This window comes from Anolis sagrei, chromosome 2 (genome assembly GCF_037176765.1).
Source record: "Anolis sagrei isolate rAnoSag1 chromosome 2, rAnoSag1.mat, whole genome shotgun sequence".
Taxonomy (NCBI): domain Eukaryota; kingdom Metazoa; phylum Chordata; class Lepidosauria; order Squamata; family Dactyloidae; genus Anolis; species Anolis sagrei.
The window spans coordinates 62,628,343-62,641,843 of NC_090022.1; the positions used below are offsets into that span (position 1 = coordinate 62,628,343).

The window sequence follows — 13,501 nt, forward strand, 5'->3', positions numbered from 1 at the left end:
AAATAAATACACACTCCATCAGTAAATAGTTGTTGTGCGCATTGGAGTCATTTCTAAACTATGGCAACAGTAAGCTTGTCTTATGACAGGGTTGCCTTGTCAAGACTGGTTCAGAGAGAGTTTGCCTTGGCCTTCCTTTGAGGCTGAGAGAGAGTGACTTGCCCACAAGGGCATTCGCACTGTGGTTTAGCACCACTTCAACTGCCCCTGGCTCAATGCTAGGGAATCCTTCGAGTTGGGGTTTGGTGAGGCAGCCAGCTCTCTTTGGCAGGAAAACCATAACTCCAATAATTCTATAGCAATGAGCCATGTCAGTCAAAATGGAGTCAAACTGCCTTCATTCTACAGTGTAGATGTATCTTCAATTTCCATGGCTGGGAGGGGATTTGAATCCTGGTGTCCAGGGTCATAATCCAACACTGGAATCATGTTCACGTAGAATTACTTAAAGATTTAAAAGTTTTTGAAGTTTTGTTTCCAAGTTGAAAAAAAGTTGAACAAGTCAACACACACACACAGATGCACCCCAGAAGCATGGCCCAATCATAACTGTCCCTGTATGGGAGCATCTACACTGTAGAATGAATGTGCTTTGACACCGCTTTAACTGTCAGGGCTTCATGTGATTTTTCCTAAGCTAATGAGAGAAAGAGAGAGACAGACAAGATGCTCTGCACATATTGCTGCAAACTCTGCTAACAGGGTTGCTGTGAGTTTTCAGGTCTGTATGGCCATGTTCCAGAAGCATTCCCTCCTGATGTTTCGCCCACATCTATGGCAAGCGTCCTCAGAGGTTGAGAGGTTTCTGAATGCAGTTTGACACCACTTTAAATGCCATGGCTCCATGTTATGGAGTGCTTGAAATTATAGTGTAGTGCAAGACTTCTTAAAACTTTTCCCACTTGTTTCCCCTTTCCACCACTTTAACTGTCAGGGCTCCATGTGATTTGACCTGATGTGCTGTGAGTTTTCAGGTCTGTATGTTCCAGATGCATTCTCTCTTGATGTTCCACTCACATCTATAGCAGGCATCCTCAGAGGTTGTGAGGTCTGTTGGAAACAAGGCAAGTGGGGTTTATATATCTGTGGAACTACCAGGGTGGGAGAAAGAACTCTCATCTGATTGAATGCTGCAATTGATCACCATGATTAGCATTGAAAAGCCTTTCAGCTTCAAGGTCAGGCTGCTTCCTGCCTGGGGGAATCCTTTGTTGGGAGGTGATTAGCTGGCCTTGATTATTACTTGTCTGGAATTCCTGTTTTTTTAGTGTTGTTCTGCTAAAAGGGAGGCCCTGGTGACACAGCAGATTAAACCGCTGAACTGCTGAACTTGCTGACCAAAAGATTGGTGGTTTGAATCTGGGGAGTGGGGTGAGCTCCCACTGTTAGCCCCAGCTTCTGTCAAACTAGCAGTTCAAAAACATGCAGATGTGAGTAGATCAATAGGTAGTGCTTTGGCGGGAAGGTTACAGTGCTCCATGCAGGCATGCTGGCCATAAGACCTTGGAGGCGTCTATGGAGAATGCCGGGGTCTTAGAAATGGGGATGAGCACCAGCCCTCAGAGTCCGACAGGACTAGACTTAATGTCAAGGGAAAACCTTTACCTTCTGCTAAAAGGGGTTGTCCCTGAACTGAACCAGTAGCCCTTTGGTGACTCTTTGGCAGAGTCCATGCAGTCATGCCGGCCACATGACCTTGGAGGTGTCTATGGACAACGCGGGCTCTTCGACTTAGAAATGGAGATGAGCACCACACCCCAGAGTCAGACATGATTGGACTTAATGTCAGGGGACAACCTTTACCCTTTTTTTGTTTTTGTTTTGGCAGAGTCCACCTCCAACTCGCACGAGCCCATAGCATTGAGCCTTGGCAGTGAAAGCGGTGTCAAACTGCATTCATTCCACAGTGCAGAAGAGGCAGCCTGTGTGTCGAACTAGGCCTCCCAGAGAAGCCAAGGGCGGGGAGGGAGAGGGGAACCTGCCGTTTCATAAGGCCCTGGTGTGGAGGAATGTGCCTTCTTCACGTAGTAAACAGCTCTGGCTTTGCCCTCGAGGGATACAGACTCAAGAGCTCTGCTCGGGCGTTTTGTCAGATGAGTGGAATTAAAAGTATTTCCAAATTGCTTCTCTGCCCATAACTCTGTCAAGCGCCCCAACGGAGAGAGTCGGGATCACCTGTTTGCTCGGAGACGCCACTCCTCTCGCCGGCTGGGGGTCTCTCTCTTTTAGTTTATTTATTTTATCCTCTCTTTTTAAAAAAATCTTTCTTTCAACCCCCGAAGCCGCGCCGTTTCCGACGCCACCCCACCCGCGGTTGTTATCATTGGAGGAATCCTCCCTTTCTCTGTGCGGGTGATAAGCGGGCGGCGTCGCGGCCAGAACAATAATAAACACCGCCAACAAAACAGGGTCTGGTCCCCCCCCCCCCCCAGAAAAAAAAAACCGCGCTGGGGGCGACGCCCGGCTCAGGCGACACCGGGAGGGGAGGGGGAGAGACCACTGGAGGAGGAATGCACCTGAATTGCCATGGCCCAAGGCTGTGGAATCCTGGGAGTTGGAGTTTCTCAAGGTCTTGAGCCTTCTCTGCTATAGAGGGCTGGTGCCTCGCCAAACTCCAGCTCTCAGGAATCTAGAGAAGGCCTGGGCCAACTTGGGTCCTCCAGATGTTTGGACTTCAACTCCCACCATTCCTAACAGCCTCAGGTCCTTCTCTTTCCCCCCTCAGCCGCTTAAGCGACTGAAAAGGAAAGGGGAAAAGGAGAGGGGAAAAACACCCAGAAGGCCCAAGTTGGCCCAGGCCAGCTCTAGAATGAATGCCATTTTGACATCCCAGCAATGGGCCACTGCTAGGCCCTGTGGCTGCGGAACCATGGGAGCTGGAGTTGTCTCCCCATGACTCTTTGGCAGAGAAGGCCCAAGACTTTGTAAAACTCCAGCTCCCAGGTCTCCATAGCTGCTCAAGGGTTGCCCAAGGGCATTCATGCCACCGTTTTCTTGCCACCTGGGGCTGCTATTACCCAAGTGGTCGCCTCTATCAGACAGGGAAATCAAAGGGGAGTCCGAAACTCCTGTGTGTGTTTAGGGGGAGAGCTGGCTGGAGGACTCACGACTTGGGAAACTGCAAGTCGCTTCTGGTGTGAGATGATTGGCCATCTGCAAGGATGTTCCTTGCCCAGGGGACGCCCGGATGTTTTACCATCCTGTGGGAGGCTTTTCTCATGTCCCCGCATGAGAAGCTGGGGCTGACAGATGGGAACTCACTCCGCTCCCGGGACCTTTGAGTCAGCAGTCCTGCCGGCACAAGGATTTAACCCATTCAACCCACAGGATTTAACCCACACAGGATATTTTACCATTCTGTGGGAGGCTTCTCTCCTGCCCCCGCATGCGAAGCTGGGGCTGGCAAGTGGGAGCTCACTCTGCTCCCACTTGCCCACAGTCAGCAGTCTTGCCCGCACGAGGGTATAACCCATTGCTCGGGGGGGGGGGGGGGCTCCACAGAGCAAGGGGAAGGAGAGGGAAAACAAGGCCGGAGTCCAAGAGAGAAAGGACTAATGTATTGTCGAAAGCTTTCATGGCCGGAATCACTGGGTTGATAGGTTTCTCGGGCTGTATGGCGATGAAGCATTCTCTCCTGACGTTTCGCCTGCATCTATGGCAGACATCCTCAGAGGTTGTGTGAGAGAGGATTTAGTGTCAGGAGCGACTTGAGAAACTGCAAGTCGCTTCTGGTGGGAGATAATTCGCTCTCAAGGACATTCCTTGCTCAGGGGACGCCCGGATGTTTTATCATCCTATGGGAGGCTTTTCTCATGTCCCGGCATTGGAAGCTGGGGCTGACAGATGGGAGCTCACTCCGCTCACAGGACCTTTGAGTCAGCAGTCCTTCCCGCACGAGGATTTAACCCATTGCTCAGGGGGGAGGGGGGCCTCCACAAGGAAAGGTGAAGGTGACGGAAAACAGAGCCAGAGTCCAAGAGAGAGAGGACGAAGGCTCTGTTTTTGTCGAAGGCTTTCATGGTTGGAATCACTGGGTTGTTGTAGGTTTTTCGGGCTGTATGGCGATGTCCTAGAAGCATTCTCTCCTGACGTTTCGCCTGCATCTATGGCAGGCATCCCCAGAGGTTGTGAGAGAGAGGACTCCTTGCAAAGACGATTCTCCTCCTCCTCCTTGAAGTGGGAATGGATCTGCAATGGATCCCTTGCTCGGGATGGAGTGGCACTCCGGTAGGGGAGGGGGGCGTGGGTGAGGAGTCGGGCGGGCGCGCGCCTCGCCTCCGGGGCTGGGCTGTCCTCCACGCAGGTGACCGGTGCATCCCCCTGTCCCCACTCCAGGTCCCCTCCCTCCTCTGGAGAGAAAACACGCCCAAGAAGGAGCCAGAGAGAGAGAGAGAGAGAGAGAGAGAGAGAGAAGGAAGGAGGGAAGAAGAGACGGAGAGTAACACTGAACCTGAGGAAAGGAGGGAGGGAGGGAGCGTGCGCGCCAGCCAGATTATTGGAGAGGAGACTGAGCCCCAAACATCCCCCCTCAGCAGCGCTTTCTCTCTCTCTTTCTCTCTCTCTCTCTCGCAAGGCTGGCGTGTGACAGGCATACAAATCCGGAATAGAGAGGCAGAGGCAGACTCCTGGGATTGTCTCTCGGGATTTACAAACCCAGCGAGAGGGAGGGAGGGACGGAGAGGTGTCGGGCGCCCGCTCCGGGGCCACGCATCGTCGCCTTTGGTGCTCACCCCCCCCCAAGACCCCCGTGGCACCCCTTGACCGGCGCACAAAGGACCAGGACCAGGAGGAGGAGGAGGAGGACGGGGACACGCTCAGAAATAACCAGCCCTCCTCTATTCCTGGGAGTGGATTTTGCATTGATTTCCCCCCCTTTTAAAACAAAACAAAAAACAAAGACAACCATTTCTCATGTGGATCTGAAACCCCCCAACCAGCGAGGAATATGAACAGGAAAACCAGGCGCTGGATATTCCACATCTTTCTGAGCCTAGGGATTGTCTATATCAAAATTGGGTAAGTCGCCTTCACTCCTCTCTCTCTCTCTCTCTCGTTCTCTCTCTCTCTCTCTCTCTCGCGGCGCCCAACCTGTCCGGACCTGTGCGCGCTCATCAACTTTGGGGGAAAAGTCTGACAGAGGCTTTTTTTAAAAAACCAGCCTGATGCAGGTTAGCCCCCTCCACGGGTCCCTGGCTGCTGGTTTCCCACTAAATCTTAAACGGGGGGGGGGGGGGGGGTGGCGAGGAGGAGAGGGGAAAGCCTTGTCCGGGGTTCCACGGGAGGCCGGACTCGAGTGGCGGCGGGCGAGGCGGGGAATCTCTCTCGCCCTCCAAAGTCTTTCCCAGTCCAGCCGGACAAGCAGCGCTGGGATGGATGGGGTGGCGGGTGGGAGGGGGGCAAGCAGGGGTCAGAAGCAGGCTGTTCTCTTCCTTTCCAAGGGGGGTTTGCAAAGGTGATGGAGTTTAGGAGAAGGCACCGAAGCCCTGGCTGCGGGTTCGGGAGAAGGTGGGAGTGGCAAGCGCGCTCTGCACATGCTCGCAGTCAGGCTGGGCTCCAGACCCTGGCGGAGAGGGGGAAAGAAGGGCAGACACTGACTCGATGGATCCCAGCCCCCGGTGGCGCAATGGGTTAAATCCTTGTGCCGGCAGACCGAAAGGTCTGCGGTTCGAATCCGGGGAGCGGGGTGAGCTCCCTCTGTCAGCTATAGCTCCCCATGCGGGGACATGAGAGGAGCCTCCCACAGGATGATATCAAACATCCAGAAAGGTGTGCGGTTCAATTGGGGGGAGGGGGCAGAGTGACTTCCCTCTGTCAGCTCCAGCTCCCCATGCCGGGACATGAGAGAAGCCTCCCACAGGATCATATCAAACATCCCGGTGTCCCCTGGGCAACGTCCTTGCAGACGGCCAATTCTCTCACACCAGAGAGAATTGTGTCAAGTCGCTCCTGACACACACACACACAAAGCCCCAGAACTCTTCACCGGTCCGGTTGCAATGGAGCCAAGCAGACCCGCACGCCACCTCCCCCGCCCCCACCTTCGACCTTGCCTTGCATTTATTCCTCCCTCCCTCCGCAGCAAAGGAGTCTCCTCTCCGGTTGTTCGCACGCCTTTCCTAGGATGCTCACTCCGATCAGACCTTCAGGTTGTGCGCCTCTCTCTCTCTCTCATTCTTAATGTATGAGGATGTCAACCCAAAAACACTCAGGGAAAGAAATCGACACAGCCCAGGCTTGGTCGCGCCACTCGGTGGGGTGGCTTGATTGTCAGCCTCTTTGGAAACTGGTGTTGTACTCCAGATCCCATTGGGCTTGTGAAGACTCTCTCTCTCTCTTTCTCTTTCTCTAAGTCTCAGCCCCAAACGCATGGCGGGATGGATGCCCGGAGGCATGTGCAAGGTGTGTTTGGATGCTGGCACGGGCGCCTCGTTTGCCAGGGAGGGAGAAGGGCCCAGTGCCTGCCTGCTTCTCTCTCTCTCTCTCTCTCTCTCTCGGGGAAGGTGGGGTCTTACTTCCTCACAATGCTACAGGTGCGATCTGATCCTGTGGACCCTCGACCTCCCCCCCCTTTCCTCCCCGCCCCGAGGCCAAAGCCATTCCGGATCCCCTGGGCGGCCATGCACCCAGGCAGAGGCACCCAGGCCGGGTCTGTTGGGGGCCGGCTGGAGAGAAAGGGAGGAAGAAAGGAAGGAAGGGGCGGGCCTAACCCGGCCCGGGGGGCTCTTCTTTCTCCTCTCCTCCTCCCCACCGGGTTCCCGGAGGAGCTGCCGGCGGGCAGAAGAGGCAGCCTAGCAGGACCGCGTCTCCTGGGTCTCTCTCTCTCTCTGCTGGGGAAACAAAATGATGTGGTTGGTTCTGCTCGAGTATGTGCCGCAACCTGCCGGCTGACATTAGCCAACTGCGCCTCCAGGAGAGGGGGCCAGGAGCGGAATAATGTTGGGGGGTGCGGGGGGGGGGGGGGGAGAGAAAGAGGGGGGGGGGGGAGAAGAGAAGGCAGAGCCAGGGAAGCTGTTCTCGTTGGCTAGCTACACCTCCTTCAGGACCACATTGGGTTGGGGAAATCAGGGAGTCGAAGTCTTCAGAAGGAACTTTCCAAAGTTCTCCTGGGCCCATTCCTTTCAGATTCGACATCTTTTGGCTTTACTCGTGGGAGGATGGAAGCAAGGAGAGGGAGAAGTTTCCAGTTAGACTTCCAGGGAGACCTTTCCCCCTTGATGAAAGGTTAGACTCGAAAATAAGCTTCTGTCCTCCTTGATGGGTAGAACAAAGCCCAGAGGCATCTCTGAAGTCCACAGTCACCTGCCATTTCCGGCTCTCTCCGAAGTAACTCAAAATGTAGAAACTTTTCTCAGGAGATATACTAGATACCCAACTTGCTGGGTGTTGTTTCATGGTTTTTGTCCGATGGGCTGTGAGAGCCTGGTCTCTTTCAAGGGTTATTTGTTGTTGTTCTTGCCCTCCAACGTTCTTCCTTCCTTCTTCCTTCTGGCAGGGGCTTCTCCTCCGTGGTGGCTCTGGGAGCCAGCATCATCTGCAACAAGATCCCAGGCTTGGCTCCTCGGCAGAGGGCGATCTGTCAGAGCAGACCTGATGCCATCATCGTGATCGGAGAAGGCTCCCAAATGGGCCTCAATGAGTGCCAGTTCCAGTTCCGCAATGGGCGCTGGAACTGCTCTGCCTTGGGAGAAAGGACAGTCTTTGGAAAAGAGCTGAAAGTGGGTACGTTACCTCTTGACTCTTCCTTGTTGCTGCTGCTGCTGCTGCCAAGGGTTGGGAGCCTAATCTCCAAGAAGAGAGAGGACTCAAGGAGCAAAGGGATGCCAGGGCATCTAGAAGATACTCCCGAGGAACCATCTATTTGCCCTGTTTTTATAGCCCAAGCTGTGGCACTTGGCCTTCTTTCCCATGTTTATCATTACCACTACCTTCCAAGCAAGGCTGAGAGACAGTGAGGTCACCCAGTGAAGTCATCCAGTGAGCTTTGTGATGGGAGGGGTTTAAGCTGGGCCTATCCAGTTCTGGCACAACTGTCTAATCCAGGAATGGGCAAATTGTGTTCCTGGGTCACCCTGCTCCAACCTTTCTAGACCATTCTTTCTCTGGCCAAGAAGAAGAGTGCATTGCCTCTTCCATAAGCTTTGCACCATTCAATATTTTTAAAAACCATGGTTTTCAAAACCAAAAGTGGACTTGCAAGCATCACTTTCTGCTTTTTTATGACCATTATTGATGTTGGGAGTTGCCATTGGATTCACCACACCTGTCCATCCCAGGCTTCACCACTCTTGCAGGCTTAGTGGAAGTCCAAGGCACTCTTTTATGCTAATATCTATTTCCCTTCAGAATACAGAAAGCTATATGGCTTTGTCTTTAATGTGGCTTTAAAATTGTTGTTATAGTGTGCCTTCATAATGTGACCTTAAAGAAAACCTCTCACAGGATCTTTTTGGCAAGAATTGTTCAGAGCAGGTTTGCCATTGCCTTCTGAGAGAGTGTGACCTGCTCAAGCCCACCCAGTGGATTTCACGGCCAAGTGGGATTCGGACCCTAGTCACAGTCATAATGCTTAAGCCACGATGTACTATGATGGTTGAGCTTTAAATATAAGTAAACTTGAATCCTTGAATCTTTAAATATAGGTGGATTTGAATCTGCTGTAAATATAGTTGTGTCTAGAGCAGGGATGGACAAACCTGGGCCCTCCAGGTGTTTCGGATTTCAACTCCCATGATTCCTACCAGCCTCAGGCCCTTTCCTTTTCCCCCTCAGTGGCTTAAGGGGGAAAAGGAAGGGGCCCGGGGTTGTTAGGAATTGTGGGAGTTGAAGTCCTAAACACCTGGAGGGCCCAAGTTTGCCCATGCCTGCTCTAGAGTTTGCTGTTGCTTTCTATCAGACAAACAAACAAAAAACTCAAGTTCTTGGCACAACTATTTTTCTATAGTAGCGATTCAAGGCAATGCTCAACACACTGCCTGGTAGATGTCTCATTAGACTCTGTGGGATTTCTGATTGGACTTCTGATTGGCTAATAACAAAGCTGCACTCAAAAGTCAAATTGCTAAGAAGTTAGTTTGATTGAACTCCACAAGATTAATATTTGAGTAACTCCACCCATCCCGCTAGTTGAGCATTTTAATAACCCATACATAGGATAGACATCTATTTTCAACAATAAAGACAATATGTTGCAGTGATCTGAAGTGTTGAAGTAGGACTTTGAGAGATGAGACATGGAATCCTTATTCAGCCATGGAAACCCACTGCATGACCTTGAGCAAGTCACACTCTCTCCTCCCCAGAGGAAAACTATGGCAAACTTCTGAATTAATCTTGCTCAGAAAACCCTGAGAGAAGATCATCATAAACTGGAGTTGACTTGGAGGCCCACCACCACTATGACAACAAAATATAACAAGTAGTGAGACACTCTGATAACAAGTGTGGTGTAATTGGTTGACTGTTGGAAGAGGATATGGAATCCTCCTTTGAGCATGGAAAACCTCTTGTCTGACCTTTGGCAAGTTGTAGTCCCTGAGACTAAGAGAAAGGCAAGAACAAACATCTTCTTAGTCAATCTTGACAAGGAAACCCTGGGAGGCACAAAATAACAACAAGAAATCCAGTCAGTAAAGCTTCTATAAGCATATTATGGGCCAGCTTTAGGTTGTGTCCAGTAGAGGTGGGCAAAGTATGGCTCCAGAGTTGCTTGTAACCTTCAAGGTTGTTTTTGTGGCCAACTTTCCCAGATTCCATAGACTTCCCCTTTTTCCCATCCATAAAAGGGTCAATTACCTGTCTTAATGAAATGACTTCCAGCCACTTCCAGATTTTTTAAAAAGTGGAGACAGGATTCTGAGCATTCCCAGGATCCCAGGAACACAAAACTGGTCCTTAGTCCTACAAAAATTCTTCAGTGCGGTACTGCGGACGTGTGATGCCCATAGGAGAACACTGTGGCAATATTTAGTGTTTATTTTAAGTGGATTGCAGTGAGGCTAGTGTAACTTGAGCTTGCAGTAGAAACAGGAGAAATTACTCTGGAAAGTCTTCTCAGGTTAAAAATAAAGACATGCAATTATTATCTCAGGAAATCCATCTTCAGATAATAAAGGAGGTAGAAAAGAGAAATTGAGCTGTCCTTGGTAACAAGAGGCCCTAAAACAGTGGTTGCCAACCTTTTTTTTTTGACAAGGGACCATTTTGACTAGAGGCCACTTGACCAAGGACTACTTTGACCAGGGACCACTCTTCAACATTAGTACCAAAAGGGTTACAAATTATTTTTTGCTCAACTTTAGATTTGGTTTGGTTATATGGGGGTGCTGATTCAGAAAATTGCATTGGATAGACCACATCAGCTCTAGTTTCTGATACCAAACATAGGCCATCTAGTAGTCGCCATCTGCTTGCCCACAGAAAACCATATTTAATTATCTAGAGCTGATGTGGTCTATCCAAGGGGTTTGCATCCTCATGACCCACAGGTGGTTTACAACCCACAGGTTAAGAACCACTGCCCTAAAAGCCGGCTCTCCTGTGTAGATATAGGCTAGTGTTCATTGTTGGGTTTTGAGCCTCATGGATGCTTCTTCTCAGGCAAAGAAAAACAAAGGGACTAAGTCATTTCTTGAGAATAGAGGAAAGTGAAATCTTCAGGTAAGAAGGAAGCAAACAGCTTAAGTAGATAGATTAAAGAAAGATAGGGAAAGCATCTATACTGTAGATTAATACAATTTGAAATTCCTTTAATTGCCTTGACTCAGTGCTGTGGAATCATGGGAATTGTAGTGTTCCAAGGTATCTGGCCTTCTCTGCCAAAGAGTGCAGGGACCTCACCAAACTACAACTCCCAGGATTCCATAGCATTGAGCCAGGGCAATTAAAGTGCAGCCAAAGTGCATTAATTCTACAGTGTAGACGCACCCTAAGACAACTGAAGTGGTTAGTAATGTGATTACTTTGAAGACAATCACAAAATAATGAATTAAATGTAACGAAGTTCCTCAAAGAATAAAATTAACACATCAAGCAATGTGTAAAATACATAAGATTCTACGGAGTGATTGCACAGATGACTATGTTGTCTCCTGACACACCCTGCCCTCCAGCAGCACACTAATTTAAGAGCAAAAACTGTGGAAATATGTGAGTATGTAAAGGACTGCAGACAGGCCCCTCAAAAAAAGTGTAAAATATGAATGTCAGGAGCAGGCAATTTATTATTATTTTCTACTGCCTCCACAAAAGTTCATTAGAAAGTAACAACCAGTCAGTCTGAAAGGTGTTGCCACATTTCTTTTTCCCTTCATCTCCCTTTCTTCTGCCTTTTTTGTCCTTCATGCTATCATCACACATGGAATACTGTATAGAGTTCTGGTCACAGTTCCTAGAAAAAGATATTGTAGATCCAAAAAATGTGCCAGAAATGGTGATGAAAACAATCAAGGGAATGGGGGCTATGAGGACAGGTTGCAGGGTACAGGACTGTTTAACTTAGGGAAAAGAGAGAAGGGTAAAAGAAGAAAATAAGAGAACTATACAAAAGTGTGCCTCTTTCATCGTATTAGAACCAGAGTCATCCACTGAAACTGCATTTTAGGAAGTGCAGGGCAGGCAAAATGAATTCTTCTTCGTTCAGTAATGCTAAACAGCCATACTTGCTGACATACAATGTAGCGATGGCTGTAGTGGAAGTTAGAGTGATCATTGGTTACTAGGATGTCTAATTGTGATTACCAGAATCAAAGCCAGTAAGCCTCTATGTCTCAATTGCTAAGGAATGTGAGATAGATGGTCCAACTCATTTATGTTCTGCTTGAGAGATTCCCATAGACATCTGGTTGGCTACTGTGTTAAGAGAATGCTGTATGAGATGGGAATTTGAACTGATTCAGCTGAGCTGTTCTTAAATCAGTTCACAGATAGAAAAATCAATAAATGTTGTAATGTTTGCCTTAGGGTTGCCATAATTTGGAAATGACTTGAAGGCACAAAGCACCACAGTGATTTCACACTTCTAGAATAATGTGCATGGTTTCATGATCCCTAGATCTCTCAATGAGACAAGATAATAGATATTACAAGAATAGGACATTGGAAGGAAGGAAAAGAGGCCCAATGCTGATGAAATCATGATGCCTTCAGGGTCAGAATCATAAGAAAGAATGTGGGAAAGGATTGCAGACAGTCAAACAGGGCTGTACCAGGTGCAGTAATGCTATCAGGTTACTCCTTAGACTTGCCCTGTGGATACTGGGAAAAAGAAAATAAAGAATGGGTGATCCCCTATTTTTTTTTAAAACAAAAACAAAATTCAGCTGGTACTTGGGATTCTATCTTTAGGCCAGACCTAGTATTTTTGGTAAGTATTTTTGGTAGGTACAAAATGGAAGAAGAAACATAGTGAAGGGGTGAGTTTGCTTGGCAATATTGATTTTGGATTAATTGTCATGTATACCGTAATATGACCTTTTTTGCTTGATATAAGAAAGGATCAATACATCAACTTGTTCAGCATGTTGCTACTGTTTTGGAGATGCTTCGTCCATCCCTGTTCTTTCAGAGGAGGTTTTCTCAATTGACATGGGCATGTTTAAGAGAAGGCTGAGAGGAGACATGATATGCCATGCATAAATATGTGAGGGGAAGTCATAGGGAGGAGGGAGCAAGTTTGGGACTAGGATGCAGAACAATGGCTTCAAACTACAGGAAAGGAGATTCCACCTGAACATTAGAAAGAACTTCCTGACTGTGAGAGCTGTTCAGCAGTGGAACTCTCTGCCCTGAGTGTGGTGGAGGCTCCTTCTTTGGAGGCTTTTAAACAGAGGCTGGATGGCCATCTGTTGAGGGTTTTTTGAATGCGATTTTCCTGCTTCTTGGCAGGGGATTGGACTGGATGGTCTCTTCCAACTCAATGATTCTATGATTCTATGAATATAAAGAAGAAAAGATCATATCTTGCTATGCAATGATATGATCTTTTCTGCTTGATATAAGAAAGGATCAATACATCAACTCATTCAGCATGTTGCTACTGTTTTGGAGATGTTTCGTCTATCCCTGTTCTTCCACAAGAGGTTTTTTTCAAGTGACTTAAGATGATGGCTGTTGCCTTGTACTTAAGAAGCTCTTTGTTCCTAAAGTTCCAAACCAAGGGTTTGTTTACATTATACAGTTATAGCATCCTGAAGCCATTTTAAATTGCCATGGCTCCATTCCACGGAATCTTGGGACCTGTGGTTTGGTGAAGTAGTTTCTCTGCTACAGTGTTCTAGTGACTTGTTTAAAGGAGTAGACTAGAGCTTGGCCACATAACATCCTAACCAGAGTATGCCTCACCAAGCTACAAATCCCAGGATTCCTTAGGATGGAGCCATGGCAGGCATTCAGTTGCTATAACCGTTTCATGTCTGAACATGCTCAAAAGACAGTAGCATGGGTTCACTAAAGGGCTGCAGAAGCTTTGTGTGTAAATACATTGTATGCTTCACGAGCATACAAA

The 13,501-nt window shown here is 48.7% G+C and overlaps 1 protein-coding gene across 2 annotated transcripts in view; it reads left to right on the top strand.

Annotated features, from left to right (window-relative positions):
* Nucleotides 1-4,300: 4,300 nt before the first annotated feature.
* WNT7A (Wnt family member 7A) overlaps nucleotides 4,301-13,501 on the top strand; it is a 58,190-nt gene continuing 48,989 nt past the window's right edge. Inside the window, exons 1-2 of one of the 2 annotated variants that reach the window (XM_060765995.2) lie at nucleotides 4,301-5,016; nucleotides 7,493-7,719. In XM_060765995.2, the coding sequence (XP_060621978.1) occupies nucleotides 4,946-5,016; nucleotides 7,493-7,719 (298 nt within the window). In that variant the 5' untranslated portion in view covers nucleotides 4,301-4,945. The remainder of the gene's footprint in view (nucleotides 5,017-7,492; nucleotides 7,720-13,501) is intronic. The other variant, XM_060765996.2, reaches the window with a different exon arrangement.